The 26,583-nt window shown below is 60.4% G+C and overlaps 1 protein-coding gene and 1 pseudogene across 1 annotated transcript; both read right to left on the reverse strand.

The window, feature by feature from the left end:
• Positions 1-11,391: 11,391 nt before the first annotated feature.
• Positions 11,392-14,724, reverse strand: LOC131495889 (pyrroline-5-carboxylate reductase 2-like; annotated as a pseudogene).
• A 6,117-nt stretch (positions 14,725-20,841) lies between these two features.
• Positions 20,842-23,738, reverse strand: LOC131495930 (left-right determination factor 1-like). Its single transcript, XM_058701106.1, has 4 exons — positions 23,456-23,738; positions 22,203-22,449; positions 21,614-21,856; positions 20,842-21,333 (listed from the first exon to the last, which is right to left on the reverse strand). The coding sequence occupies exons 1-4, from the start codon at positions 23,703-23,705 to the stop codon at positions 20,976-20,978; spliced, it is 1,098 nt and encodes a 365-aa protein (XP_058557089.1). The 5' UTR covers positions 23,706-23,738; the 3' UTR covers positions 20,842-20,975.
• Positions 23,739-26,583: the final 2,845 nt, after the last annotated feature.

The raw sequence follows: 26,583 nt of genomic DNA on the forward strand, positions 1-26,583 counted from the left end.
GGAACGTCTCAGGATCTCCGTCTCTTCGTAAACTCGATTTTTCATCCAGCTCCAAAGCACTAGGAAAGAGCGAAGGGTGGGGGGCTTCTCCCTGCACAAACCCTCGTCCGCCTAAGAGGCTGCAGGTTCCCGCCAAGGATGGCCTCCCGGGGACCGGGAAGGGTCGTCAGCTCCCCAGCTGTGGCCCACCTGCCCCGGAGCCCCGGGAGCACCAGGCTCATGAGGGCAGGGCCGTTCCTCATGCAGCGAGCCCTGCTGTGGACCGGGAAGTCTCTGTACCCGCCTGGGACCCCGGTCCCAGCAAGGAGCGGGACCCCAGGTCCGCACAGGGGCCCCAGTTGGTTCTGTGCTGCGGGGCTGACCCTGAGCCTTACTGAGGAGGTGAGCCCGACTTCATTTCCTTCTCCGGAAAATAGCTCTGAGGTGTGCGGTCTCCCCAGGCCCAGGAGAGGCTCTGCCCCCACCCCCCGGGAGCCCACAGGGGCCCTCCCCCACCCCCACCCCCGCCCCGTCCCAGGGCATCTCCTAACAGGAGGACACCTTGTGCATCGAGTGGGGGTCACACTGGTGGGGACGGGGTGGGGAGAGGGAAGCCCCACAGGACAGGGCAGAATCAGAACAGCAGGAAACACCCAGACCCCAGCCCGGCACAGTGCAGAGCGCCACAGGCGGGGGCTGTGGTCACGGTCACGGGCAGGCAGGTATGGAAAGGCTCAGAGCTGCCAGAAAGGCTCTGAGGGCAAGCTTCCTTGTTCTACAGACGGGGAAACTGAGGCCTGCTGAGGTCCTTGCTAACGGAGCGGCAAGGCTGGAGTCAAATGTCTCGGTCATGGGACGCCCCCCCCCACGTCTCCAACCCTAGGCCCCCGGAGCCCCACGCGCCCCCCATGCTCTGTGCAGTGGGCCCACGGGGCTTTCCTGCGGGAGAACAAAACTCCAGTTAGAAAGCCTCACCCCTGCAGTTAAAACTGGAGAGACACGGCAAGTGAGGGAGGGCCGGTCCCCAGGGCTCCGTGTTCCCCGTGCAGGGCTCCAGTGTCCTGCCCTGAGCCCTAGAAGGGAAGGAGGCTGCAGGGGAGGTGGGAGGCAGGGGGAAAAGTCTCGGGCACCTGCGGGCTGGTGTGACACAGCCCCTGGGGTGGCTGAGGGAGCCTCGAGGGGGCACGGGCGGGACCAGTGAGCTGTGTGACCTTGGGCAGCCCAGGGGCCTCTCGGGACAAGAGGGATTCGACCTGCGTGTGCTCACATCCCTCCAGAGACGCCAGTTCGAGACCACGGCCGTCTCCCCTGGTCGGGAATCATCCAAGACGTGTCTCTGTTTCATTCTGAGTCCCTTTTTACACTGGAGGTTTCCGCGAGAGGCGTCCGCTCTGTGTGAGCAGCAGTTGAGTGAAACAGAAGCATCCGCTGGGGTGCGTGCATGTGCGTGTGTGTGCGTGTGTGCGTGATGGTGCAATCCCTTCCCTGCAGCACTGGGGACCGAGGGGACATGAGCAGGCTAGGGGTGGTCCCAGGAGATGTTCTGGTGTCTCCGGAGCGGGGACAGCTGTAGGGAGACTCCAGATATGGGGAGCCTGGGGACAGCAAAGGAACAGAACGGGAGACACCACAGCCCCGACCGGCGGCGGCCGGTGGTGACCCCCATGACCGCACTGGTGGGACGGATGACTGACTCTGCAAGGTGGAGGCAGCCGCTCCAGCCACGACCTTCGCCTGCCGTGAGCCTCCCCACTCCCCCGGGTTCTGGTTCCAGAGCCCAGCTCCCTCCACCCGGATCACTTGTGGCCTCTGTCGCCGGCCAGGCCTCTCCTCCGCCTCGTCCTGCGAGCTCCCCGCACCCCCGCGCCCCTGCCCAGACTGCCTGCCCTTTGCTCTCTGGTCCTTCTCTTCCCCTTCTCCCTATGACGTCCCTGTTCCCCAGACTCTGCGTGTTATGGGCTGAATGCTGTCCCCCAGAATTCATGGGCGGACGCTCTAAGCCTCAGATCTCAGAACGTGACTGTACTCAGAGGTACGGCCTCTAAGGAGGTGACTGAGGCAAAACAAGGTCGCGTAGGTGCCCACAGGGGATTTTCGTTGCTGAAACCCCCCGGGCTGGGGGACTTCTCTATACAGTCCAAGGAAACGGATATTCTGATGTCCTCACTCGTATGTGCACAGAGTCCTAACTACCCGGCTCTAAGTTACGCTGAGGCTAGTGCGTCCACACCCGGGGCCTCGGCCTCTGCCCCCACGTGTTGTTCGGAGATGGGGTCCCCCGGCAGAATGGGTGCTCTCGGGCTCTAAGTTACTGCGGCTCACCACAGCCCTGGGCGACCCGGAGCCTCGTTCTCCTGGCTTGTAAAAGTGGGGATCGAGACGCCCACTTGACGGGGCGACCAATTCAGACAGGCGACCAAGACGAGGCCTGGGCTTGTGAGGCTCGGGGCGGCCGGCGTGAAGGGCCCGGGCCGGGCTGCAACCTGTACTCGGCGCTCAAGGACTGCAGCCGCTGTTCGGTCATTTCTCACAAGCCTGACCTCCTTGCAGGATCTGGCAGGTCAGTGAAGGGAGTCGCCGAGCGGGAGGCCTCGGCCCCTGCTTTCCCTCACCTGCCCACGGTCCCCACCGAGCCCCTTCTCAGCGAGTGAGGGTGTTTACTGAGCACACAGGGTGAAGCCTGTTGGGGGGGGGGTGGGGGCAGCTTATGTGCACAGTGATCACACAAACTCTTTTTTTTAAAGTAGGTTTCACGTCCAGTACAGAGCCCGACACGGGGCTTGAACTCATGACCCTGAGATCAAGACCTGAGCTGCAATCAAGAGTCAGATGCATAACCGACTGAGCCACCCCGGCGCCTCTTAAATTCAGTTTTTGCAGTTTTTTTTATGCTTATTTATTTTTTGAGAGGGAGAGAGAACGAGCAAGCGTGGGGGAGGGGCAGAGAGAGAGGGAGACCCAGGATCCGAAGCAGGCTCCGGGCTCCGAGCTGTCAGCACAGAGCCCGACGCGGGGCTCGAACCCACGAACCGTGAGATCGTGACCTGAGCCGAAGTCGGACATCCCACCGACGGAGTCCCCCAGGCGCCCCTGCAGTCTCCTTTCTTAAGTGGAAATAGGCCCGCCCTCCACCCCCTGCTTAAAACCCCCGTGGGTGCTCCCACCTTCGATCGTGGGGTCCCACAGCCGTGCCACACCAGCTCTGGACGCCTGCCACGCGGAAGACGCTACCGACGTCGAGTGCTGGCGGGCAGTCCCCGCCTGGCACAGGCACCTCTTCCCTCTGGAAGGTCCCCTTATCTTTCAGGCCCAATCGCAGCGTCACCGCCTCTGCGGGCTCCTCGCAAGCACCTGCTGTCCGCTCCCGGCGCTCTTACCGCCTGTCGAGCGTTGACCGCCCGGAGGGACGGACTTACGGTCATCCTTCCACGTCTCCTTCCCCCACCAGATCAGAAGGCCCTTTGGGGAGGAAGAGACTGGGTCACATCCGCCGCTCTGGTGTCCCGCACGCCGTGGGGCTCCGGGCGTGCAGATCGAGTAAATCACTGACCTCACGTGAGTCTCCCACCGAACCGGGCGCTGCCTCCGCCTCCGCCCATGTCACCCCCCGCGGCCGGGGAAGGACAAGGTGGCTTCAAGGCCACCTTCCATCTCTGCCTTGCCTGTCCCTTGACCCCGCGGTCCCCGGGGTGTCCGACCCCTAGGGCTGCCCTGGACATCTCAGGATACTGACAGCAGCTCAGCGAGGGTCTCGGTATGCAAATACTTTGTAGCTCATTCCAGATAAGCCGTAAATAAACGCCTCCTGACGGTAACGGCCACGTCTTTTCTCCGTCTTCGGCTCCTTTCTGGCGTGACTCCTCCGACGCCCAGGCGTGTTGGCTGTGGCCACAGCTCAACTCCGTCCAACAGCATCTCTCAGACTCACAGGACGTGCCAGGAGGCGGCCCCCCCGACCACCCGAGGACTCTGAGGTTTGGGGTGGGAGACGACGACCCGCCAATTCAGACAGGCGACCAAGACAAGGCCGGGCGCGTGCGGGCGAGGCTGGGTCTGGGGTCTGGGCTCAGGGAGCATCTTGGAGAGCAGAGGGCAGTAAGAGTGGAAACGGGACTCAAGGCTGCTTTCCTCTCCACTGGCCTCCATTAAAAAAGGCAGGCGAGGGGCGCCTGGGTGGCTTGGTCGGTTGAGCGTCCGACTTTGGCTCAGGTCATGATCTCGTGGTCCGTGAGTTCGAGCCCCACGTGGGGCTCTGTGCTGACTGCTCAGGGCCTGGAGCCTGTTTCAGATTCTGTGTCTCCCTCTCTGTCTCTGCTCCTCTCCTGTTCACGCTCTGTCTCTGTCTCAAAAATAAATAAACGTTAAAAAAATTAAAAAAAAAAAAAGGCAGGCGATTGGGGCGCCCGGGGGGCTCTGCCGGTTCAGCATCCGACTCTCGGTGTCGGCTCAGGTCACGATCTCACGGTTCATGGGTTCGAGCCCCCGCATCGGGCTTTGTGCTGACAGCACGGAGCCTGCTTGGGATTCTCTCTCCCTCTCTCCGCCCCTCCCTTGCTCGCTTACTCTCTCTCCTTCTCTCAAAATAAGTAAACAAACTTAAGAAAAAAGAAAGGCAGGCGACCGGGGGCACTGGCTGGCTTGCTCGGTGCAGCATGACTCTTGATCTCCGGGTCGTGAGGGTGAGCCCCACGTTGAGCGTAGAGATGACTTTAAAAATAAGGGCAGGCGATCACTTGGTTTGAGAACCAGTCTGGAGCCAGTGGTGCCGGGAACAGGGGCCGTGGCTGCCCCCTCCCCCCCGCCCCCCACCAGAGCTCTGGATCTGGGACCTGCCTTCCTAGCTGTTATGTTCCCTGAGCCCCAGATTCCTTTCCGATCCCCATGAGAACAAGAGCAACTCCTGGTTATTGGAGCAGCGTCCGTCCTGTCGGACCGAGCCCAGCAGGTGAGTTCCCGGAGGACAAAGCAACTTGCCTCAGGTCACATGGCTACCAAGGGATGTGACTCTCCAGACCTCTTGGTGAGACCAAGGAGAAGCCTGGACACGGGGGGCCGCTCCACAAGGCCCTCCCTCAGCCGGGCCACCCAGGAGGCAGCGAGGGGTGAGGGCGGCCGAGAGGTCACCTGCCTGCACACCGGGGACGGTGATGCTGGGGGCAGGGGCAGAGGCTCGGAGGAGGAGGAAGATTCAAGAGCTTCCTTCTAAGGGATACTAAGCCGCTTTGTCACTGTGTCGCGGGGAATACGTGAAATCACCTGTCACAGCTGGCAGAGGCAATGAGATGGCTCCGGTGTCCCTGCAGGGTCTCCTCACGTGTCCGGCGACCTGGGCCTCAGCGGTTAGCGGCTGGTGCCCTCTAGTGGCGCAGCTGGGCAGTGGGGCACCGGCAGCCAGAGCACAACGTCCTCCCGGGCCTGTCCCCTTTGTCAGGGGCACGTATGGGAGCCACCTGCTGTCCCTGAGCGCTCTCTGGGGGACAATGGGGGACACTGGAAAGAGGAAGTGGGGTCTGAAGACTGGGATTCCGGCCCCAGCTGCTTTAAATAAGTGCCTTGGGTTCTTCATGTAAGCGAAGGGATGCCCACGCCCACCCACCCCCGCCTGCCTCGGGGACCCTGGAGAGACAGGTGACAGCTCCTTGCCAGGTCAAAAGCATTGCTGAAGAGCAAACTATTGCGCTCATGAGAAAACAGTGACAGCGCAGGTCCCGGATGCCAAGGATGGATGGAGGGCTGGTGTGGGGGAAGGGGCTGGGGCAGGGGAGCCAAGGAGGAGAAGGCATCCCCCGCAGAGGCAACGGTGTAAGTGCCGCTGGGGAGGGCGGCGGGGAAGGGCGTCAGCAGAGACAGACACGTCCGTGCAGGGTGAAGTGAGCCTCCGGGGAGAGCCAGGCCATGGGGTTGGAAATGCTCACTTCCTGTCCCTTTCTCTTAATCCAAAAGGCAGGTAGGTCCGTACTGCCCAACCCGATCTACAGACTCGATGCTCTGCCTATCAAAATTCCAGGGGCATTTTTCACCGAAATAGAACAAACCATCCTGAAATTCGTGTGGACGCACAAAAGATCCTGCACGGCCAAAGCAAAGCTGGAGGCGCCAAACTATGTTACAAAGTTACAATAACACAAACAGTATGGTGTCAGCGGGAAGACAGACACGTTGATCGAGGGAACAGAACAGAGAGCCCCCAAATAAACCCACACGCATACGGGCAGGCAATTACGACAAAGGAGGCAAGAGTATACAACCGGGGAAAGACAGTCTCTTCAATAAATGGCAGGAAAACTGGACAGCTGCATGCAACAGAATAAAACTGGACCGTTTTCTCACACCACACACAGGAACTAACTCAAAATGGATTAAAGATCTGAAGGTTAAGGCCTGAAACCATAAAACTCCCAGAAGAAAACATACGTGGTAAACTACTAGACATTGGTCTTGGTGATGATTTTTTTTTTAATTTTTTAAATGTTTATTTATTTAAAAAAAATTTTTTTTTCAACGTTTTTAATTTATTTTTGGGACAGAGAGAGACAGAGCATGAACGGGGGAGGGGCAGAGAGAGAGGGAGACACAGAATCGGAAACAGGCTCCAGGCTCCCAGCCATCAGCCCAGAGCCTGACGCGGGGCTCGAACTCACGGACCGCGAGATCGTGACCTGGCTGAAGTCGGACGCTCAACCGACTGCGCCACCCAGGCGCCCCAATGTTTATTTATTTTTGAGAGACAGAGAGCGTAGTGGAGGGGCAGAGAGAGAGGGAGACACAGAATCCGAAGCAGGCTCCAGGCTCTGAGCTGTCACCACAGAGCCCGACGCGGGGCTCGAACTCACAGACCTTGAGATCGTGACCTGAGCCGAAGTCGGACGCTTAAATGACTGAGCTACCCAGGCGCCCCCTGATGATTTTTTTAATTTGACACCAAAAGGAGAAGGAACAGAAGTGAAAATCGACAAGTAGGACCACATCGTACGAAAAAGCTTCTGCACAGCTCAGGAAGCAATCAACAAAATGAGAAGGTGGCCTACCGACTAGGGGAACACAGCATATCCGATTAGGGGGTTATAGCAGAAATAGATAAAGAACCCACACAGCTCAACAACAGTAACAATCATTTCATCAGAAAATGGGCAGAAGATCGGAAGAGGCGTTTCTCCAAAGAAGACAGACAACAGCCAACAGACACGTGAAAAGATGCTGAACATCACTCACCATCAGGAAAATGCAAATCGAGACAATGAGATACCACCTTACGCCTGTCAGAATGGCTAAAATCGTAAAGACAAGAAAACAACCGGCGTGGGCGAGGATGCGGAGAAAGGGGAACCCTCGGGCACCGTTGGTGGGAATGCAGACTGGTGCAGCCACCGCGGAAAACGGCGCGGGGGTTCCTCAAAAAATTAAAAACAGAAATACTACTCCACTTCTGGGTTTTCATCTGAAGGAAATGAAAACGCTGACTCGGAAGGGTGTCTGTCCTCCCACGTTCGCTGCAGCATTATTCACAATCGCCAAGACACGGGAACAGCCATCCATCGACAGGTGAACGGACAAAGAAAATGCGGCATAAATATGGGGGAATATTACTAGGCCATAAAAAAGAGTGGAACTTTGCCATTTGCGACAAGGACGCATCTCAAGGGCATTATCCTAAGTGAAATTCGTCAGATAGAGAAAGACAAAGACTATATGATACGATCTCTCTTACATGTGGAATCTTAAAAAACCAAAAACCAAAACCAGGATCATAGATACAGAGGATATTGGTATTTGCCAGAGGCAGTGGCTGTGAGGTAGATGAGATGGGTGAAGTGTTTTTCTTGTTTAGTTTAAATGAATTGAATAACTTGTATTTTTTTTTTGAAGTATAATTTAGGGCGCCGGGGTGGCTCAGTCGGTTGCGTATCCGACTTCAGCTCATGATCTCGCGGTTCGTGGGTTCGAGCCCCGCGTCGGGCTCTGTGCCGACAGCTGGGAGCCTGGAGCCCGCTTCGGATTCTGTGTCTCCCTCCCTCTCTGCCCCTCCCCTGCTTCTGCTGTCTCTTTCTCTCTCTCAAAAATCAATAAAAGACTTTACTGACTCAGAATGTCAGCAACTAGGAATTTGAAGTTTTTCCCATTAAAAAAAAAAAAAGGGAAGTAGGAATATTTGCTTCTATGAAACAGAAAAAACTAAAACGTCTACTTCTTGAAGCACGTTTGCCAGAGGCTTAATACCGTCAGAACCTACCCTCCAGAGTAGGCTGTGAGGAGGCCAGTCCCGACCCTGTCGGCTTTCTGGGTCTCCTTCCCAGGCCCCTGCCAGGGACCCCTGCCTCCACCCCAGCTCCTCACCAGCCGGGCCTTCCCGCCCTTCCTCCCGCGGAGGGCCCGTCGGAGGGGCGAGGACAGCTCAGGGCTCCGGAAAACGGGTCTTAGGTTTAGGCCACGGGCTTTCCTCCTCACTGGCTGCGTTCCTAACTTCTCCCAGCTCCAGTGTCCATCAGTAAAATGGGGAAATACTAATTCCACCATAATTCTCAAATTAGGGGCGCCTGGGGGCTCAGTCGGGTAAGTGTCCAACTCTGGGTTTCAGCTCAGGTCATGATCTCACGGTTTGTGGACTCGAGTCCCACGACAGGCTCTGCGCTGACAGCGGGGAGCCTGCTTGGGGATTCGGTCTGTCTCCCTCTCTCTCTGCCCCTCCCCCACTCATTCTCTCTCCCTCTCTCTCTCTCTCTCTCAAAATAATAATAATAATAATTCTCAACTTAAAGGTGAAATGAGGTCGTGCATCTCGCACATGTAACATTGCGCCTGGCGCTCGGTCGGTTCAGGCACTTCGCGTGTTTTAGGTCACACAGGAGGAGCTGTTGACCAGGAACAGCGACAGGGTGTGCCGCCTGGTAAGGGCTACCCGGGCACACAGAGGCAAGTCCACGTCCCCCACTTCTAACTGGGGAGGCCGGGTCTGCATGCTGGCTGCCACGACCTCAAGGGAAAGAGAGAAAGAAAATCAGGTGAGAAGACCGCCTCGATGCCACTTTCCGGAAGTAACTACTGGTAACAGCGGGGCCGAGATTTGTACCATTTCCCAGGAGAGCAAAACTGGGGCAGCAGAGAAGGAAGTTTGGGGGGTCTGGAGAGAAGCCAGCTGTGGAATGGGGATTGAGGCCTGCTCTGGTCCTGATGGGGGCGGGGGCAGGGGACGGGGGTGGGGAAGAGCAGGGGGCAGGGGCTGGGGTGGGGGGTGGGGGTGCTGGAGGCAGGGGGCAGAGGGCAGAGAGCAGGGGGAGGTGGGGAGGGGGGAGGGGGACAGGACAGGCAGTTATACACACGCCTTCCTTACACCCCCAGCCCTCTCCGCACCGCCTTTTCCTCTGCCTGCCACATTCTCCACGTCCCGTGTCCACACGTGTCCCTGGTCCCGGGCCACCCCAAACAAGGACGGTCTTACTGACCGGGGACCGGGGCGCCGCCAGGCCGCAAGGGCGCCGGGCAGGGGAGTCCTTGGCACGCACTTCCCGGCGAGGCTGCGCGGGCCTCCAGCACCAGCTCTTACTCCTAAAAGCCTTGCAGGGGGCACTCGGGCCCGAGCTCGAAACCTGCGCAGGCCTGACTCTCGGGGGGCCCCGTGACCCCCCCGGGAGCTCCCAGCCTCCGGTTCTGTCTGCCTGCAGCTCCGGCCCCCCCCCCCCCCCAGCCCAGGGCCCCTCAGCTCTGTGGGAAGCTGGACGCAAGTGTCCTCCGGGGGGTGACGCCCTCCTCCCTCTCCCTGGAGGTCGAATCCAGCCCTGCCCTGACCGGGTCAAAGGGCCGAAGCGAAGGGCAGGCGCCCTTAGCAGGTGAGGTCCCCCTGTGCCGGGTGGGCCCCGCGCACCAGGGACGAGCCAGGGCTCGGCAGTTGCAGGTCCTGGGTAAGTGCGTGTTGGTGGATTTAGGCCCGGGAGGGGGTGGCCTGGGGGGGGGGTGAAGGAAAGATGAGGGTCACCCGTCACCTAGGCCAGTTCGCCAGCGGGCACAGCGCCCAGAGGCCGGGATCGAGTGTCAGACGTGGGTGTGAGTCCTGGGCCTACTCTCCAGCCAATGACACTTGGGCGACTCACTTCACATTTTTTTAATTTAAAAAGAATTTTTCTAACATTTATTTCTGAGAGAGAGAGAAAGACAGAGTGTGAGTGGGGGAAGGGGCAAAGAGAGAGGGAGACACAGGATGTGAAACAGGCTCCAGGATCTGAGTGGTCGGCACAGAGCCCGACGCGGGGCTCGAACCTACAAACTGTGAGATCGTGACCTGAGCCCAAGTTGGACACTTTATCGACTGAGCCCCCCAGGCGCCCCAGGTTTTTAGCAGGGTTGAGCCTATCACTCTGGCCCCACAGGGACGAACCTGGCCCACAGGCTCTCGGGTCTGGAGTCGAAGCCCGGCGGTCTGACTCACGCGAGGGGCCCACCATGTTCTAGACCGCGTGCTGGACCACTCCGCAAGGTCTCACTGCACACCCGCCGGAACCTTTCGGTGAAGCGTGATCCCCTATTTACAGGATGAGACCTGCACACCGGACTCGCTAACATCTCCCGGTTGCCCAGCTGAAAGTGGGAGGACTAGTGCACTTGTCGCGATGGGCACCCGGCGACGGATGGACGTGCCAAATCCCTACGTCGTACACTTGAAACGAATACGACTGTAGGTCAACTAGATGGAATTAAAGTAAAAATAAACTACCAGCAAATTGGCAGTGGCGGGGGGGGGGGGATTGGCAAAAACCAAGACTTGAACCCAGCGACGCTGATGCCAATGCCACAGGCGGCCAGCCCCTGGGGACACGCGCGAGGGACACTGGCCTGCATGGGGAAACCGCAGTTCAGTCCGGCTGTGTGGACGGCACACCCAGCCTCGGCCCCACCAGCGACCAGCGGCTCCATGAGAGCTGCCCCTGGGCCTCGGCATCTTGTGTAAGGTGAGAGAAAAATCATTCCCCCCACAGAGAGCGCTTGTCTGGACCCAGCGTTCAGCAGGTAAGAGGCCCGACAGAGCTGGCAGCTTCCACCTTTGTGTCTGGGCTCCTGCCCTCCCTTCCTGCACCCCAGCCACTAGGCTCTTCTCTGCCATGAGCTCTGGTCCATTCTAGAACAATCTCCTGACCTGCTCCCAGGGGCCGGGACGGAGCAGAGTATCTTTCCAGCTCTCAGGGTCTAGCCCACAATTTCTTGTCTTTAGACAGTGCTCCCCACAGAAGGGTGGGGGCACCCAGTAAGGTCCTGGAGTTCCCTAGAAGAAATTAATATTAAGCATAAAAAAACAAGAGAAGAGGGGCGCCTGGCTGGCCCGGCTGCTAGGACGTGCACAACTACTGACTTTGGGGTCGAGAGTTCAAGCCCCACGTGGAGGGTAGAGCTCGTGTAAAAAAAAAAAAAAAAAAAGCAGGGAAATACAAAATAAAACTTTATTCAAGCAACTAAACAGCAAACCAGAGAACACTTTGTTCCATGGGACACCTAGGGCAGGCGAGTTAAATATCTGCGCACTTTTCTAATTGGAACAATTTTAAGTTGCTCGTACCTTTCCCGTCTGTAACTCAAAGCGAACAGCCCCGCTCACGTTTGTACCTCTGTGTCCTCAACCCGGCAGCAGGCCAACCCTGCCTCAGGCTCCGGCTGGAGGACGTGACCGAAGGAGCCGTCGGCTGCAGGTCTGCAGACCTTCTTGCCGAGTGGGACTCGGGACCGCCCCCACCCACCGCCGGCATCAACCCCCGGAGCAGCGTCCCACAGACGGGATGGGAAACCAGCGTGGCCCGGCCTGAAAACGTCTGAGGAGGATTCGTCACAAGGCCCTGCACACTAGGGAGCCGAACCCGGTCCTGCACAGCCCCTCGGGGATCGGAGGCCTGGTGGCCTCACTCCTTCTTGCCTCCAGGGGCCGGGTTTCTCGTCAGGAGCTTCCCGGAGTTGGAATGGGTCAGCGTGGACACCGTGGGGGACTCCAGCTTCACTCTGTCCAGGAGGGTCTTCTTGAGTGCGGCCGGGGAGATCTTCTCCTGGTCGGCCATGGACTGCAACTCCCTACGGACAGAACCCCGCGGGGGTTACGGGAGCCCGAGCTTCACGAGGCCACCCGGTGCGCACGACCCCGGGCCCCCAAGAACCCGAGCCCGCCCCAAACCACAAGCCCCCAGATCAAACACGCCCGGAAGCTTCTCAGAAGTGCTCTTTAGCTACGTGTGAGTCACCACCAGGTGTGCAGCTCCCCACGGTGCCTGCGGTCACAGGAGGAGTCGGCATGGAAAAGCCCCGGGTTTGGAGTCAACGCTTCCCCGGCCCTGCCTCCACCACGTACTGGCCGCCTGAGCTTGGGGACGTCGTCTCTGAGCCCCACCTTCCTCACCCCGATAGATCACAGCCACCCCGCCACCACGGCCACGGTGGGCATTAGCGAAGTAAGGCCTGCAAACTCTCAGCTGAATCAAGTCTAATGAACCGTGGCTCTGACCGGAGCACAGACTCTGACGCCGCTAATGGACCAGGGACGGCAGGATCTGCCCGACGGGGCTGGCCCACGGGCCACGGGGAGATTAACCCACCGTGTTCGGATATAGGAGGCCTCCACGGCGTTGATGAGCAGGGAGCGGAAGCCCCCGCTCTCTAGGAAGTGCAGGGCGTGGATGGTGGCACCCCGGGCGAGCACACGTTGTCCTTGAGCTGGCCAGGGTGCTGCTCTGACGCCAGCAGCATCTTGGCAGCGCCCTGGGGCGGGAGGGAAGGAGGGGGGGCGGGAGCGGCCGGTGGGCCTTCGGAACTTCCACCCTTCCCCACACCAGCCCCGCCCTTCCCCAGCCTTACCCCGGCTTCCCCACCGTGCCCCACCCCCAGTTCAGGGACCCACGGAACCCCCATCCCACACCCCGGTCCAGAACGTGCAGCGTGTAGATACCAACCAGCAGGGCCTGGGCCCCCAGTCGGACGGCCAGGCGCCGGGGCAGGCCCATCTTCACCCCGCCATCAGCCAGCACGTCCAGGGCCATGAATGCCTGCGGGGACACTCGCTGAGCCCCAGGGCAGCAGGCACTCGGGGCATTCCCTAGGGCCCACTCTCCGGGTGACCGGAACTGGCGACCAGAACTGGCCGCAGAGGCTGACCTCCTCCGCTAGCTGGCCACGCCCCCAGCCCCAGTCTGCCTACAGCCCGCCTGCCACCCTCCGTCCCCAGAGGGCCTCACGTAGGCAGGCCCGCTGCCGCTGAGCCCGGTGACAGCGTCGATCAGGTCCTCCTCCACCTCGGTGCAGAAGCCCACGCTGCTCATGAGCTGTTCCAGAAGCTGCCCGTCCTCCACCAGGGCGTGGGTGCCCGTGGCGTACACCGTGGCGCCCTCCCGCACCACCACGGGCGTGTTGGTCATGCAGCGAATCACCTTGGGGGCCGGCTGGAACGCCATCAGCTTCTGGGACGCGGAAGATGCCCAAGTGAGTCTCTGCGGCGCAGCTTCCACCGGCACCCCGCCCCCTCCCACAGGAGCACCCCGGGGAAGAGAGGGGGCACCTTCTCCACAGAGCTGATGGTGACACCGGCAGCACAGGAGACCACGATGTGCCTGGCCTGCACGTCCGCCCCGATCTCGTCCAGGATGAAGGGGATGATGTGCGGCTTCACGGCCAGGAACAGGACGTCACTGTGCCTCACCGTCTCCTTGTTGCTCCGGGTCAGGTTCACGCCCATCTTCTGCAGGAGGAGATGGTCCAGGCTCAGGGCGCGGGGCGGCCTCGCTGGGCCCAGGTCCTCTCCGGGAGCAAGCGAGCCCCTGCCAAACCCACTCTGCCCCTGCAGCCTGGAATTCCTGTCCCTTGGGGAGTCTGCCCCTCCCCCCAGGGGCCCGAAGTCCCCGGTTCCACTACTAGGCGGGCGAGCTAAATACCAGATACGGACCAGCTTCTCCGAGGCAGCCAGGAAACAGCTGTCTCCCATCCAGGGGTTCGCATGGAAAGAGGCGCAGGCAAAGGGAAAGGTGAACCGGGAGCGCCAGTGGGAGACAGAGGAGTTGGGTCCAGCCTTGGACCATGAATGGACACCTGTTCGCCAGGCCGCGCGGTCTCCGCGTGGTCCAGGGGCGACCCGGAGGTCACCCCTCCGCTTTGGACTCCGAACTGAAAACCGGGGCCCTCCAGTTCTGGGAGCTGCCCAGATTTAGGGTGAAGAACTAACTCAGCCAGCTTTCCCAGCGATCACTCGTGCCTCAGAATAACTCCGAAAAGGGGCTACCGTGGGCTCCGCTTTGCAAAAGAGGAAACTGAGGCTCAGCGTGGTTGAGCACCTTAGCGTCGCACTGCCAGCAGGTGAATTAGGCAGTTTGTTCGCCACGCATCAGTGTGCCGGGCGCTTAGCACACCTCGGCCTCCATCAGTGTCGGGCCCACCCCGCGCCGTCCGCCCCCTCGCCCGCCCCTCGGCCCCGGCCTCCCCGGCCCCGCCTACCCGGAGCGAGGACACGGTGGGCAGGTCCATTTCCGGGGAGCTGGCTATGATCCTGTGGGCCGACAGGATGCCTGCGGAGAACGGGACCCGTCAGCCGGCGCCCCCGGGAGTCCCGGACTGGGCTGCGGCCCGTCCGCCCCCGCGCGCTCACCTGCGGCCGTGAAGCCCCGCGCCAGCGCACAGGCCAGCTGGCCCGCGCCGATGAAGCCCACGCTCATGACCGCGGGAAGGGGCTCGGCGCCACCCGGGAGCTGCACGACGCTGGGCCGACAGAGCCCCAGAGGCCCGCGCGCGCCCCGGAAGCCAGACCCGCGGGGCTTCCGGCGGCTTCGGGACCCCTCCCCACTGCCTCCGCGGCAGACGGCGCCGCGAGGGCGGCCAATCCGCGGCCAGAAGCTCGACGGACCAGTCCGCGGCCAGAACCTCGGACGGACCAGTCCGCGGCTGGGAGCTCGGGCCGTGTGCCCGCCCCTTGCATCCGGGATTGGGCGGTCGGAACCTCCGGAGCGGAGGCCGGAAGTCGCGTCCCCAGCTGGCGTGTTCGTCTGGGGGCTCCTCCAGGCGTCCGGGGGTTCCGGGCGCGGGTCAGGCGGAAGTGTGGCCAGAGTTGTGCCTGGGGCGGACCGGCGCCGCCGACTGTGGGCGGGAGGCGTCACCGGGTTGCAGGGATGAATGGGGCGGGGATCGGGCCGGCTAGCGGCGGCGCGCACCCGGCTGAGCGGGGCTGCCGCTGGAAGCTCCAGCTGCCCGCTCGCTCCCGGCCCGCGGGCGTGGTGGCCGAGCAGCCGGTCCTCGGCTGGAACCTGCAGGGCTCCCAGGAACTGGTCCCGAGGCGTGGTGGATAGGCTCCTTTCCGGTGCTTGGGAGGATGGACTCCTGAAGTAGGGAGGCGGCCAGCCCCCTGCCGGTCGACCGCCGTCTGTGCTTCCTAATTCGCCCTTCCCGGTTGATCACCCAGGCACCCACCTGCGGGCAGAGCGTCCCCCGTGGGAACCGAGACTTCCCCCTGGAGCGCAGGGACCGCCCTGAGCCTGGTGTCCGACCCCAAGACCGTGGTGACCTGACCTTCACTGCCCACCTGCTCGGACCCACGACCTGTGTCCCACACTTTCTTTATATGAACCTGGACATGCTTTGAGCACTTTGGAGACGGTCTTTGAGACCCTAGTCTGCAGTCTCCGGGTGGTGGTCTCACCGAAATAAATTCCTTTCCTGTTTCCCCACCATCCGTCTCTCTCTGCCTTTGATTTTGTGCGTGGCCAGCAGCCGAATCTGGTCTGTCTGGGACCCCCAGGGCCGGGTACTCTCGCCCCCTGCGCCCTGGGTACAGGTAGGGCCCCGCCAAGTACAGGGAGGTCTATGCCTCCGCCACCCCACCACTCGGTGTATACGCCCCACACACCGGCGGTTTCCACTTCCATCCGCAGTAAAGGTGTAAGTAAGGGGCCTCGGGGACCGGGTGACAAAAAATACGGAGGAAGAACGCAGCATCCCTGAAGGGTTCGCAGGAGCGGGAGAGACCGTGGCCTCCCCAGCCCCGGTCTGCCGGCGGTTCCGCAGCCCCGCCCCTGCCCCCTCCCTGCACCCCTCCCTGGGCTGGGAGCTTCCTCTACCTGCTCCCCCTGAGCAGGCCCCACCCTCTCAGTTCTTGCACCCTTAAAGGTGCAGGCCAAATGTTCACTATTTTTATATTAAAAGTTTTTATTTGTTTTTATTTTTTTTAATGTTTACTTATTTTTGAGGTTGAGAGGGACAGAGCCTGGGCAGGGGAGGGGCAGAGGGAGAGGGAGACACAGAATCTGAAGCAGGCTTCAGGCTCTGAGCTGTCAGCACAGAGCCCAACTTGGGGCTTGAACCCAGAACGGTGAGATCATGACCTGAGTGATGTCGGATGCTTAACCAGACTGAGTGCCCCCAGGTGCCCCATAACTTTTTCTGATTAGAAAAGGAATACAGGCAGGGGTGCCTGGGGGGTTCAGGTCAATCAGACTCTTGATTTCCGCTCTGGTCATGATCTCACCACCTCTTGAGATGGAGCTCCTCGCTGGGCCTGAAACCTCAAGATTTCTCTCTCTCCTTCTGCCCCTCCCCTGCTCCGGCGCGCGCTCTCTCTCTCTCTCTCTCTCTCTCTCTCAAAAAAGAAAGGAATACATGCATATTGAGGAAAATACGGGAAATACAAAAACAGTAAAAGTTAAAAAGGGTCAAAATCACCTACAATCACACTTCCTAGGGATAGTTTTTTGGAAACATTGTTGGTGTATTTCCTTAACGTTTTATTTTACAGGCGTATAGACTTTTCCATCTTTGGAAATAAATGATAAACGTAACAGTCTTGAAATTTCTATACTAGATACGTAGTAAGCATTTCCCAATGCCACTGAAAAGTTATTTGAAACAAGATCTTAGTGACTACTTGGCATTCCATTATGTGGACGCGCCACACAGATGTAACCGCTGTCCCAAAGGTCAGAGTGAGGTCCATTCATTGCACAGATGCCTACCAAGCCAGGTTCTGGGGAACAGCCATTGGCAAAGCAAAGTCCCTGTCCTCACAAACTTACATCGGTTTTTAAAATTATTCACACTACTGTGAGGAAACCTTTGCCTAACTCTTTGGTTATTTCCTTAGTTACATGTGGTTAGTGGCTTTTGTTTTTTAATATTTAAAAAATTTTTTTTTATTTTAACGTTTATTTATTTTTGAGACAGAGAGAGACAGAGCATGAGCAGGGGAGGGGCAGAGAGAGAGGGAGATACAGAATCTGAAACAGGCTCCAGGCTCTGAGCTGCCAGCACAGAGCCTGACGCGGGGCTCGAACTCACAAGCTGCAAGATCATGACCTGAGCCAAAGCCGGACGCTCAACCGACTGAGCCACCCAGGCACCCCATGTTTTTTAATATTTATTTTTGAGAGAGAGACAGACAGACAGAGTATGGGCAGGGGAGGGGCAGAGAGAGGGAGACACAGAATCCCAAGCAGGCTCCAGGCTCCAGCCTCCGAGCTGTCAGCACAGAACCTGACGTGGGGCTCGAACCCACGAACCGTAAGATCATGACCTGAGCCCAAGTCGGACGCTTAACCGACTGAGCCACCCAGGCGCCGTAACATGGTAGTGGCTTTAAAGGCTCCCCGTGACGGCCACCCTCCCCTCCTCCCTCCCTCACCCCTACCTCCTCCTCCATTCAGGGGGTTTCAGCTGCTGAGGCCCCTCCCCCCTCCTCCCTCCCCACAGCGCCCGCCCCCCTTCCCTGACAAAGTGCCCCCACTTGTCCAGGTGCTTATCCCAGGGGCCCTCCTTCCTGGCCTCATGAGCAGGCTCCCATGTTCTAGGAATGGACGTGACCCACACATGACCCAGGGAGGATTCTGAACTGCTTCCCGCTAACCCTGTGGCAGAGCCCTTGCCCCCAACCCTTCCTGACTGAGGAGGTTCTCCAGGAAAGCACACTGTGCGTGCAGTTCTTCCAGCAATCCAGCAATTCGTGTTGGCTGTAGAAAGAAAAATGTAGTGTGATCAAAGGGAAAAACGATCATTGCTTTTAATCCCACCACCTAAAGAGATCCCACGTGACTCTTCGGAGTATAGCTCGACGCCTCTTTGGCTGACAAATCGGGCACGTATTACATCTGCGTCTGATTTCTTTTTTTTTTTTAGTGTTTATTTATGTTGAGAGAGAGTGGGGGTGTGAGCGGGAGAGGGGCACAGAGAGAGAGAGAGAGTCCCAGGCAGGCTCCATGCTGTCTGCGCAGACCCCGATGCAGGGCTTGACATGGGATCGTGACCCGAGCCAAAGTTAGGAATCGGATGCCACCCAGGCTCCCCACTTCAAGTCTTTGGGACTTCCTCTTCTGCCTCTATTGGTTCCCACCCTGCTGGCAGCTCCCGGCTGTGATCTGAGTCCGGCCCCCCAACACGGAGGACAGGGAGGGACAGAGGAAAGAGGCCGCTCCAGGTGGGCAGGGGGCAGGGGGCAGGTGCTGTGAACACAGGGAACTGACCTATGAGGCCTGTCTTGGGGCTGCAGGACGCTGGACCCCCGCACCTGCCCGCCACGTCCTAACAGGTCACAGAGCGGCCGCAACGGGGTTCGGTCACCCATACCCTCCAGATGGTCCCGGCGCCACATCTCTGTCTCAAGGCCGTCCTTGGGGCAGCTTCCCGGAGAGGGGTCCCGGGGCCACATTGCAAGGACAGGAGAGGAGGTGAGGCGCCTCCATTGCCCGGGTCCAGCTCACAGGTCAACTGGCAGTCACGTCCTCTCATTGACCTTCCCAAGTAGCCTCATCTCTGTGCCTCCAGCCAGAGAAAGTTCTCTGCTTTGAAGGACTCATGTGATAAGATCAGATATACTTGGGTCATCCAAGATCACCTCCTCATTGTGAGGTCTGTAACCTTAATCCCATCTTCAAAATCCCATTTGACATGTAACCTAACGGGCTCCAAGGACTGGGGGGGTTGGATGTACTCGGGGAGAATATTCTGTCTCCCGCACTGTCTCCCTGCGCTGATGAACACGTCCTTACATTTTGAAACAGAGTCAATCTCCTGGATTTGTTTTTTAGCTCACATCGGATGATGCGAACAGACTCGTCCCTGCCCCTGATGGAGTGTGACTGGCTGGGGGTCCACAGGTCATTTAGAGCCACGGAGAGGTCACGGAGTAGCTGGTAGGATTCTTTAGAAGGGTATGATATCCTTCCTGTAGAGAAAACAGCTGTGCCTGGTGCCCACAGCATCCCACGCGGAAGGCTGTCTTCTGGAGGTGACCTAGCCATCTCTGGGTCAGAGCCACGGCCTCCCTCCCCACCTCCAACGGTATGCCTGCCACGTCCTCAGACCCTGGCTGTCCAGAGACTAACGCCACCTTCCCCTCCACCGTCCAGTTGTTCTTCGTTAGCTCTGCGGGTAAACTGAGTCCCAGATCTTCAACAGCCATGCAGAAGGGACTCCAGCTGACTGGGAAAGGTGAATGCAGGGGGACTGCCCGATGTGGCAGCTTCCAAATGACCCGGTGACTAATGCCCGGGTCGTCAGCCCGGCACGCTTCCTGGGGCTTGCAGCGGGAAGGAGCTTTATAACGCATTCTCCACAGATCTGCATCGCCTCGGTCTTGATTTCTTCACCTGAAAAATGGGACTAATAATACCTACCTCAAGGAATCCGTTGCAGGAATTAAGTGCTGTCACGTATACAAGGTGGCCTGGTTTATGGGGAGCGCTCAGGACGTGTTAGCTTGCCTGCCCCACCACTGTCACCCCGTGCTGTGTCCCCATAAGAGTTAAATTCTTTCTTTTTTTTATGTTTATTTATTTTTGAGAGAGAGAGCACAAGTGGGGAGGGGCAGAGACCGAGGGGAACGGAGGATCCCAAGCAGGCTCTGCTCTGACAGCAGCGAGCCCGACGCGGGGCTCGAACCCACGAACCACGAGATCGTGCTCTGAGCTGAAGTCGGACGCTTAACCGACTGAGCCCCCCAGACGTGCTTTCTAAAGCGGAGGCACATGTGAGCGATCTAGTTTACTAGTTTTGGAATGAGACTCCGGGGAGGACACACAAACAAAATGTAGTCCAAACTTGGCGATTTCTGTCTTCGGCACCCCAGAGGTTGGGGGTCTGTCACCCCCTCTCTTCATGTCATCACGTGACCTGGTTCCCTGTTACCGCCCCCGTTCGTCTTGTGTAAAGAGTGCTAGAAACAACGAACCGCAGAGACCCAGTGAAACATCACTTTATTTTCTTTGGGTGGACACTCCATTGTTTTTGCTACATTTGTTTTAAAAAAGGAAACACGCGTGGGTTCTGGTGGTAAAATCTCTAAAACGGGGGTGGGGAAAGAAGCTAACTTTGCACAGGCAAAGCCGGGTCTGGGGAGGTGCGGGTGAGGGCAGGGCTCCCTGCCCCAGAGGGTAATGACTCTTACAGCTCATTCCCACCTCCTCCTTTTTCAGAGGAACCCGGTGGCCCAAAGGCTGCCCCATCTGCCTGAGGTCACAGGTGTGGCCCTGCTGGCTCCAGAAACCAGGTGTCCTGGGTCCCTGCCCACTGCCCCCAGCCGGACGCCCCTCGTCCTCCCTCCCAGCCATCTCCCAGGGAGCGGGGGACCCAAGGGCGTTTACAAAAGTCCAGAATGGGTCAACGTGTTGGGGAAACGGTTGTAGGGGAAACGGGAAGTTTTTGGTTGTGTTTTAATCCCTCCTGCCATAGAGTAAATCAGTCTGTTTCTCCCATTCTCATCATTGGGGTGTGTTGTCCCCAAGCTTCGTTGCGAATTTGCCAGAGAAGGTCCCGGCTGACCATCTGTCCGTGCTTGGCTACATCCTCTACAGAGCAGTCTGGGATTCCTTCTGGAATTTGGCAATCCCGCTGCATTAGTTACTCCTGTAAGTGCTTGGGGTGACGGAGGGACAGGAGGACAGAGGGAGGGGCACGTAGGCAGGAAAGTTACCGCAGGGGCCAGGGCTATGGTGCTAAATTGGAAGATCTGCACCAAGGCCCCGGGCGGTGCACGGGTCCATCGGAGACCTCGGTGGCCACGGCCAGCCCTAAGGCCCCAGCCTCCTGGGCACGGGCGCCCCGTCCCACGCGCAGCTGCACTTCTCCACCCTCATGTTGGGCAGGCTGACCACCTGGGGCCTGGGCCTGCCGCCCTCCTTGACGCCCACGATCAGGGGCAGCGAGGTCGTCTCCGAGGCGACGCACTGTCTTGGCCCCGGGAACGGCCGCCTGAAGGTCGGGGGCTCCGGGGGCTGCTGGCACGCGCCCACACACTCGTAGGCCAGGAAGCCCGGGGGCTCCAGGACCCAGTTCTCGGCCCACCGCATGCCCCGCAGGTCAACGTAGGTCTCCTGGCGGCAGCAGCGGGCGCCCTCCGTCGCCTCAGGGTCGCAGTCGCCCTGAGCTCTGCGGGGACGGGAGGGGCGCAGGTCAGCTGAGGTCACGGGCCTGGGAGGGCACCCGGGAGGGAGATTTACCGCCAGCTCTCGTCACGTTGCACAGGCTGGGGTTTGCGCCGCGGACGGGGAACCACCAATAACCAGACCCTGCGCAGTATGTGGCCTTAGTCCCGGGACGGGGGGGGGGGGGGGGGGGAACCCCGCGTCCGTTGATTCCCACGGCGCCCCTGGGAGACCCCACGCCAACCCGCCCGTTCGTGGGGGCCCCCGAGGGCCCAGGCACCTACCCGTAGGCCCCGAGGTCCAGGGTGTGCAGCTCCAGCTGGGGCTCGCCCTGCCCCGTGCCCTCCTGGCCCTGGGACGCGAAGCGGAGCAGCGTGTGGGCGCCCGAGGCCCGCGGGCCCAGGTGCGCCCTCTGCACGGACACCTGCAGCAGCAGCGGCTGCCCAGACCGGCCCAGCTGGCGCCAGAAGTTCACGGCCTCGGTCACGTCGAAGGCCTTCCAGCCACTCCCCTGGAGGGACACCAGCCTGCGACACCCGTGGAGACGGGGGCCTGAGCTGGGGCTGGGGACACCCCCTGGGGGGAGCCTGCCCCCCCCCACACACTGGGCCCACCTGCCCCCTCCCCCTCCCCTCCCCCTCTTCTCTCCCCCCCTCCCCCACACTAGGCCACATGCCACCCTCCCCTTCTCCCCCTCCAGCCCCCTCCACCTCCCCCTTCCCCCCCTCGGGGCCCACCCACCCCGTCCCCACTCCAACAGTCCCCCTCCCCCCCCCCACTCCCCGCCAACCCCCACCCACCCTGCCTTGCTGGGCCCACCTGCGCCCCCTTCCCCTCCCCTCCCCACTGGCAGCCCGGCCACGGCCTCCCCACCTGGAGTCCACCAGGTAGGTGCGGTTCGAGCTGTCCTCGTGGATGCGCAGCCACTCGACGGTGACGCGGGCGCGGGCGCCGTGCGGGGACAGCCGCTCGAGCCTGCGCAGCGCCGCTTTGGGGACCGGCTCCTGGAAGAGGCGCAGCACGGCCTGCACCAGCTCGCTGTTGGGCGGCAGGCGCCCCTCCATGCCGAACACCAGCACGTGCGTGGAGGCCTCGGCCGCCAGCAACCTGCCCGCCACCTCTGGGGACGGGAGCAGGGTCAGCAGGCAGGTCAGGCCTGCTGGGAGGGCGCGGGGCCCAGAGCCAGTGAGCAGAATCCCCCAGGAAGGCAGGGAGAGGTGGGGGCGGGGCCTCACCTGCACAGCCGCCTTTTTTTTTTTTTTAAAGTTTATTTATTTATTTTCATAGAGAGACAGAGAGAGCGAGTCCAAGAGGGAGAGGGGCAGAGAGCGAGGGAGAGAGGGACTCCCAAGCAGGCTCCGTGCTGACAGCGCAGAGCCTGACGTGGGACTCGATCCCACGAACCCCGAGATCACGACCTGAGCCAAAACCGAGAGTCAGACGCTTCACCGACTGAGCCCCCCAGGCGCCCCGACACGCAGCCTTCTTTAGGGGAAGGCGCTCAGCTAAAGTGGGAGGGCCAGCGGAGAGAGGGAGGCAGAGAGCCACCGTGGATATCTGTGGTCACCAGCTGAGAGTGGCCTTTCCAGGAGGGAGGGCAAGAGCCCCGACTTCCTCTCCACTCCCTGCCTGAGGGGCTCCTGCCCAGTGAAATGTCCCCAACCGGAGGAAGAGGCACCTGGGGCCTGTTGCCAGCTCCTGTTCCCCAGAGGCACCAGGCCCCGTGTCCCCAACGCCTGAGGCTCCGGGCTGACGGTCGGACCACCTGACCACGGGCCACGTGGCCGCCAGCGGTCAGCTCTGCAGAGCGTTCAGGACCAGCCTCCTCGTCCCCAGGCCTCCAGGCGCCTGACCGGCCAAGGCCATCCTCCCTGTCACTAGCCCCAAGTCCCCTTTCTCTGTCTCCCCTCCTCCCACGGGGCTTCTGCACCCACGAGGGTGTCGTTCCTGCCTCGCCTCTGCCAGTGGGGCCCCTGGTGCAGACGGAGCCCAGGGCCCCGGATGCAGCCACGCTCACAGTCCCGTGGAGCTCCCCACCCCCACGACGGCCACCCCGGGACAGGCCCGCTGGCCTCAGCCTCCCCGCTCCCAACGAGCACCGGGCTGCGGTGGGAGGGGGACCTCACCTCGGACCCTCTGGCTGAACCTCTTCCCGCGGGAGTGGGCGCCGTGACTGCGCCGCAACAGGGCCACGTACTGGGCCCTCACGTGGGCCGGGGTGACCAGCCCCTCCACGTCGCGCTGGTCCAGGACGGGCGCCTCGCGGAGGCCCAGCTGCCGCAGCAGGCTGGCCCGCACCTGCTCGCCGGTCAGGGCGGCCCCGGGGCCCGTCAGGGGCAGCGCCCAGAGCGCCCAGCACAGCCACAGGGGCCTCATGGTGCCGCCCGGGGATGGGGGGGCGGGGGTCAGAGCGCACGCATCCCCCGAGGAGGCTCGGCGAGGGTCCCAGCCCGGTGTGCGGAGGACCGGGCCCGGGCCAGCTTTATAGGCAGCCCTGAGCTGGGCCTGGGCGGAGGGGGGAGGTCACACCCCTCGGACCTCCTGGGAGCTCAGCAGCCAGACGGTCCTTGGGCCTCGAGGAGGGGGCCGTCTGGAAAGGGCACAGAGGCCCGTCTGGATGCCGCACCAGCCCGGGGCCTCTGGCTATTGCTGTCTGGGCAGCTCAGTGATAACTTTAGTGTCTGTTGAACTTCCCTGGCCCTGCCCCAGTCCTAGTCTGCGAAAAAGGGGGCCTATTCTGGGAGAACGAGAGTCCTATTAGGAGACCGTTTAAGTCTCTCCTGGAGGCTAGTGTGGGTCTCCGTTTGGTCATCAGGCAGGAAGGACTCTGGGTTCCTGCAGCGAGCTTCCCCAGAAGCCCCTGGACCCATGTTGCCCCTTTCTCTGTCCCTGCCAGCCCCCCACCCCCCCACCCCGGCTCCCCTCCACAGGCCCTGGGAAGACTGTGTCCCGTCCATGACAGAGGAGGCCCCTGCAGTCAGGACCATCAGGACCGGCTCTCCAGGGGTCCCAGGAAGAGCAGTTTTGCAAGTGTTTGCTGTCACATGACAGACTCGAAGCTCTTTAGGCAGGAACTTCATTCTGGGGGCCCTCCATGCCCTAAAACAGAGGCCACAGCTGCCCAGAGTCTCGTCCTGCCCACAGCCTCAGGTATGGCGCCCACGGGGGTGGGAGCCCCCAGTGCCACAAAGCGCACAGTTGAGACTGGCTGGGTTCAAATATGGGGCGGGTCTAATAGCCAGCAAGTTCCTTACGCCTCGGTGCCTCAGTTTCCTCATCTGAAGGATGGGTAACAATCCGGTCTACTTCACAGGGCTGGTCCGGAGATCAAACGGATTAACACGCAGAGGATGTTCAGCCCGGCCGCTGGCAAGTAGTGGGTGCACGATAAGGGTTTGCCACCCTGATCACCTGTCCACCCAGTGCACCTCCAGGGCACGGCTTTCCTAAAAATGCCAGTAACGAGAACAATCGTTTCTCGAGTGCCCCCTGTGTGCCAGGAAGCCTTCTAAGCTCTGAACACGATTCACAGCAGCCGGAGGCGGCAGGCGTACCCTCCCGACACGCAGCCAGAGCTCTGCCCAGGGAAGGAAGGTGTCCCGGCTCACTCAGCCATTGGAGGCCAGGAGGCCAGTGCCCAAATCTGTCCCCAGAAGCCCCTGTGTGGCGCAGGGGATTTGGGGAGGTGCAGGAAACATGTGGGCCTCATAGCCCAGTGTTCTGACACGGCCTGTGCCTGAGCGCCAAGGGGCCCCGCAGCCAGGAAGCCCCCCGCCTCCTCTGAGGTTCGCTGCGTCACTGACAGGTCTCCCACGCCACCCCCCTGCCTCTGTGCTCCCACACATCCCAGGCAGAGGAAGAGAGAAACTTCTCGTGCTCAAGGGCGGAATTGCCACCATGGGCGTATGCATATGAAATATGTAATAACCTGTAATAATGGTGGGAGGGGGCGGTGCTTAGAACTGGAGGAATAATAACACTGATCGTGAACCTCATGGTAACAGTGCCTGCGGGTTACACACGTTCTGAGTGCTTTGCACACATTAACTCTTTTGTTTACACTCCGGTGTAATCCACATGTAACATTGTTAGTTTCACGTATACAAAGTAATGACTTGATTTGTTTACTGGGCCACCTGCTCCCCACAGTAAGTCTGGTTCACATGGGTCACCACACGTAGTTACAGAATTGTTCTCCTTATGCCGAGAGCTTTAAGATAGTACCGAAAAAAATTTTTAATGGTTATTATTCACTTTTGAGAGAGAGAGAGCGTGAACGGAGGGGACAGAGAGAGAGGGAGACCCAGAATCCGAAGCAGGCTCCGGGCTCCGAGCTGTCAGCACAGAGCCCGACAGAGGGCTTGAACTCATGAACTGCGAGATTGTGACCTGAGCTGAAGTCGGACCCTTAAGAGACTGAGCCACCCAGATGCCCTATTGTCCCCGTTTTGGAAAGAAACTGAGCCACGACACTGCTCCCTGGCTTGCCCGAGGTCGTCCGAAGGGAAGGAAACGGGTTTTGGCACATATGTCCCCGGTACGTGGAAGGGTAAGACAGAAACCCGGCAGCAGCCGGACCAGAGGAGAATCGGGGCCTCAGCTCCTTCTCCACCGCCCCCGCCCGTCCCCACCCGCCTCGCATCTGCAGAATTAGTGTAATTCACAGGCAGGAGCCCATGTCAGAGCTCACGTCTCCCATAGTCTGAACGCCCCTGCATGGCGAGGCGCCACCCCTCCCTCCCCGCCCCCCCCCCCCAGCGGCCCCACAGGCCTCCCGCTCGCTCTGGGCCAAGTGCATTCTCCCGCAGAAGGGAAGCTGTCACTTTTCTTGGTGAGTGATTAGCAGGGACTTACTTGATGCAAACATTTGGGCCAAAAGGTGCAGAAGTGTCACATTCCCAGGCAAGCGGGACCGTGTCCCTTAGTCCTGGCAGCTATTCTGAGCTGGTGTCCCATAAATATGCAACGGTCCATCACCCTTGCCGCGGGGTGAGCGGAACCCCGGTGGCTTATCACTGGCCAGTAGGTGCCAAGGAAGTAACACCTGGGCTGCCTCTTGCATGCCAGGGAACCCCTCCCCGGGCCCCCAACATCCCGGCCCCAGGAGCTCCCTGGGGCTGGAGCCTCGCGGTGAGGCCGATGGGCCCCTGTGCTGGTTCCAGCAAGGACGAGGTGTCACAGGCTGCTGTGAGCGGACAGGATGCTCCCCCCCGCCGACACCTCTGGGAGCCCCCTGTGCCCCAAGTCCCTTTTG

Source organism: Neofelis nebulosa, chromosome 15 (genome assembly GCF_028018385.1).
Source record: "Neofelis nebulosa isolate mNeoNeb1 chromosome 15, mNeoNeb1.pri, whole genome shotgun sequence".
Classification (NCBI taxonomy): domain Eukaryota; kingdom Metazoa; phylum Chordata; class Mammalia; order Carnivora; family Felidae; genus Neofelis; species Neofelis nebulosa.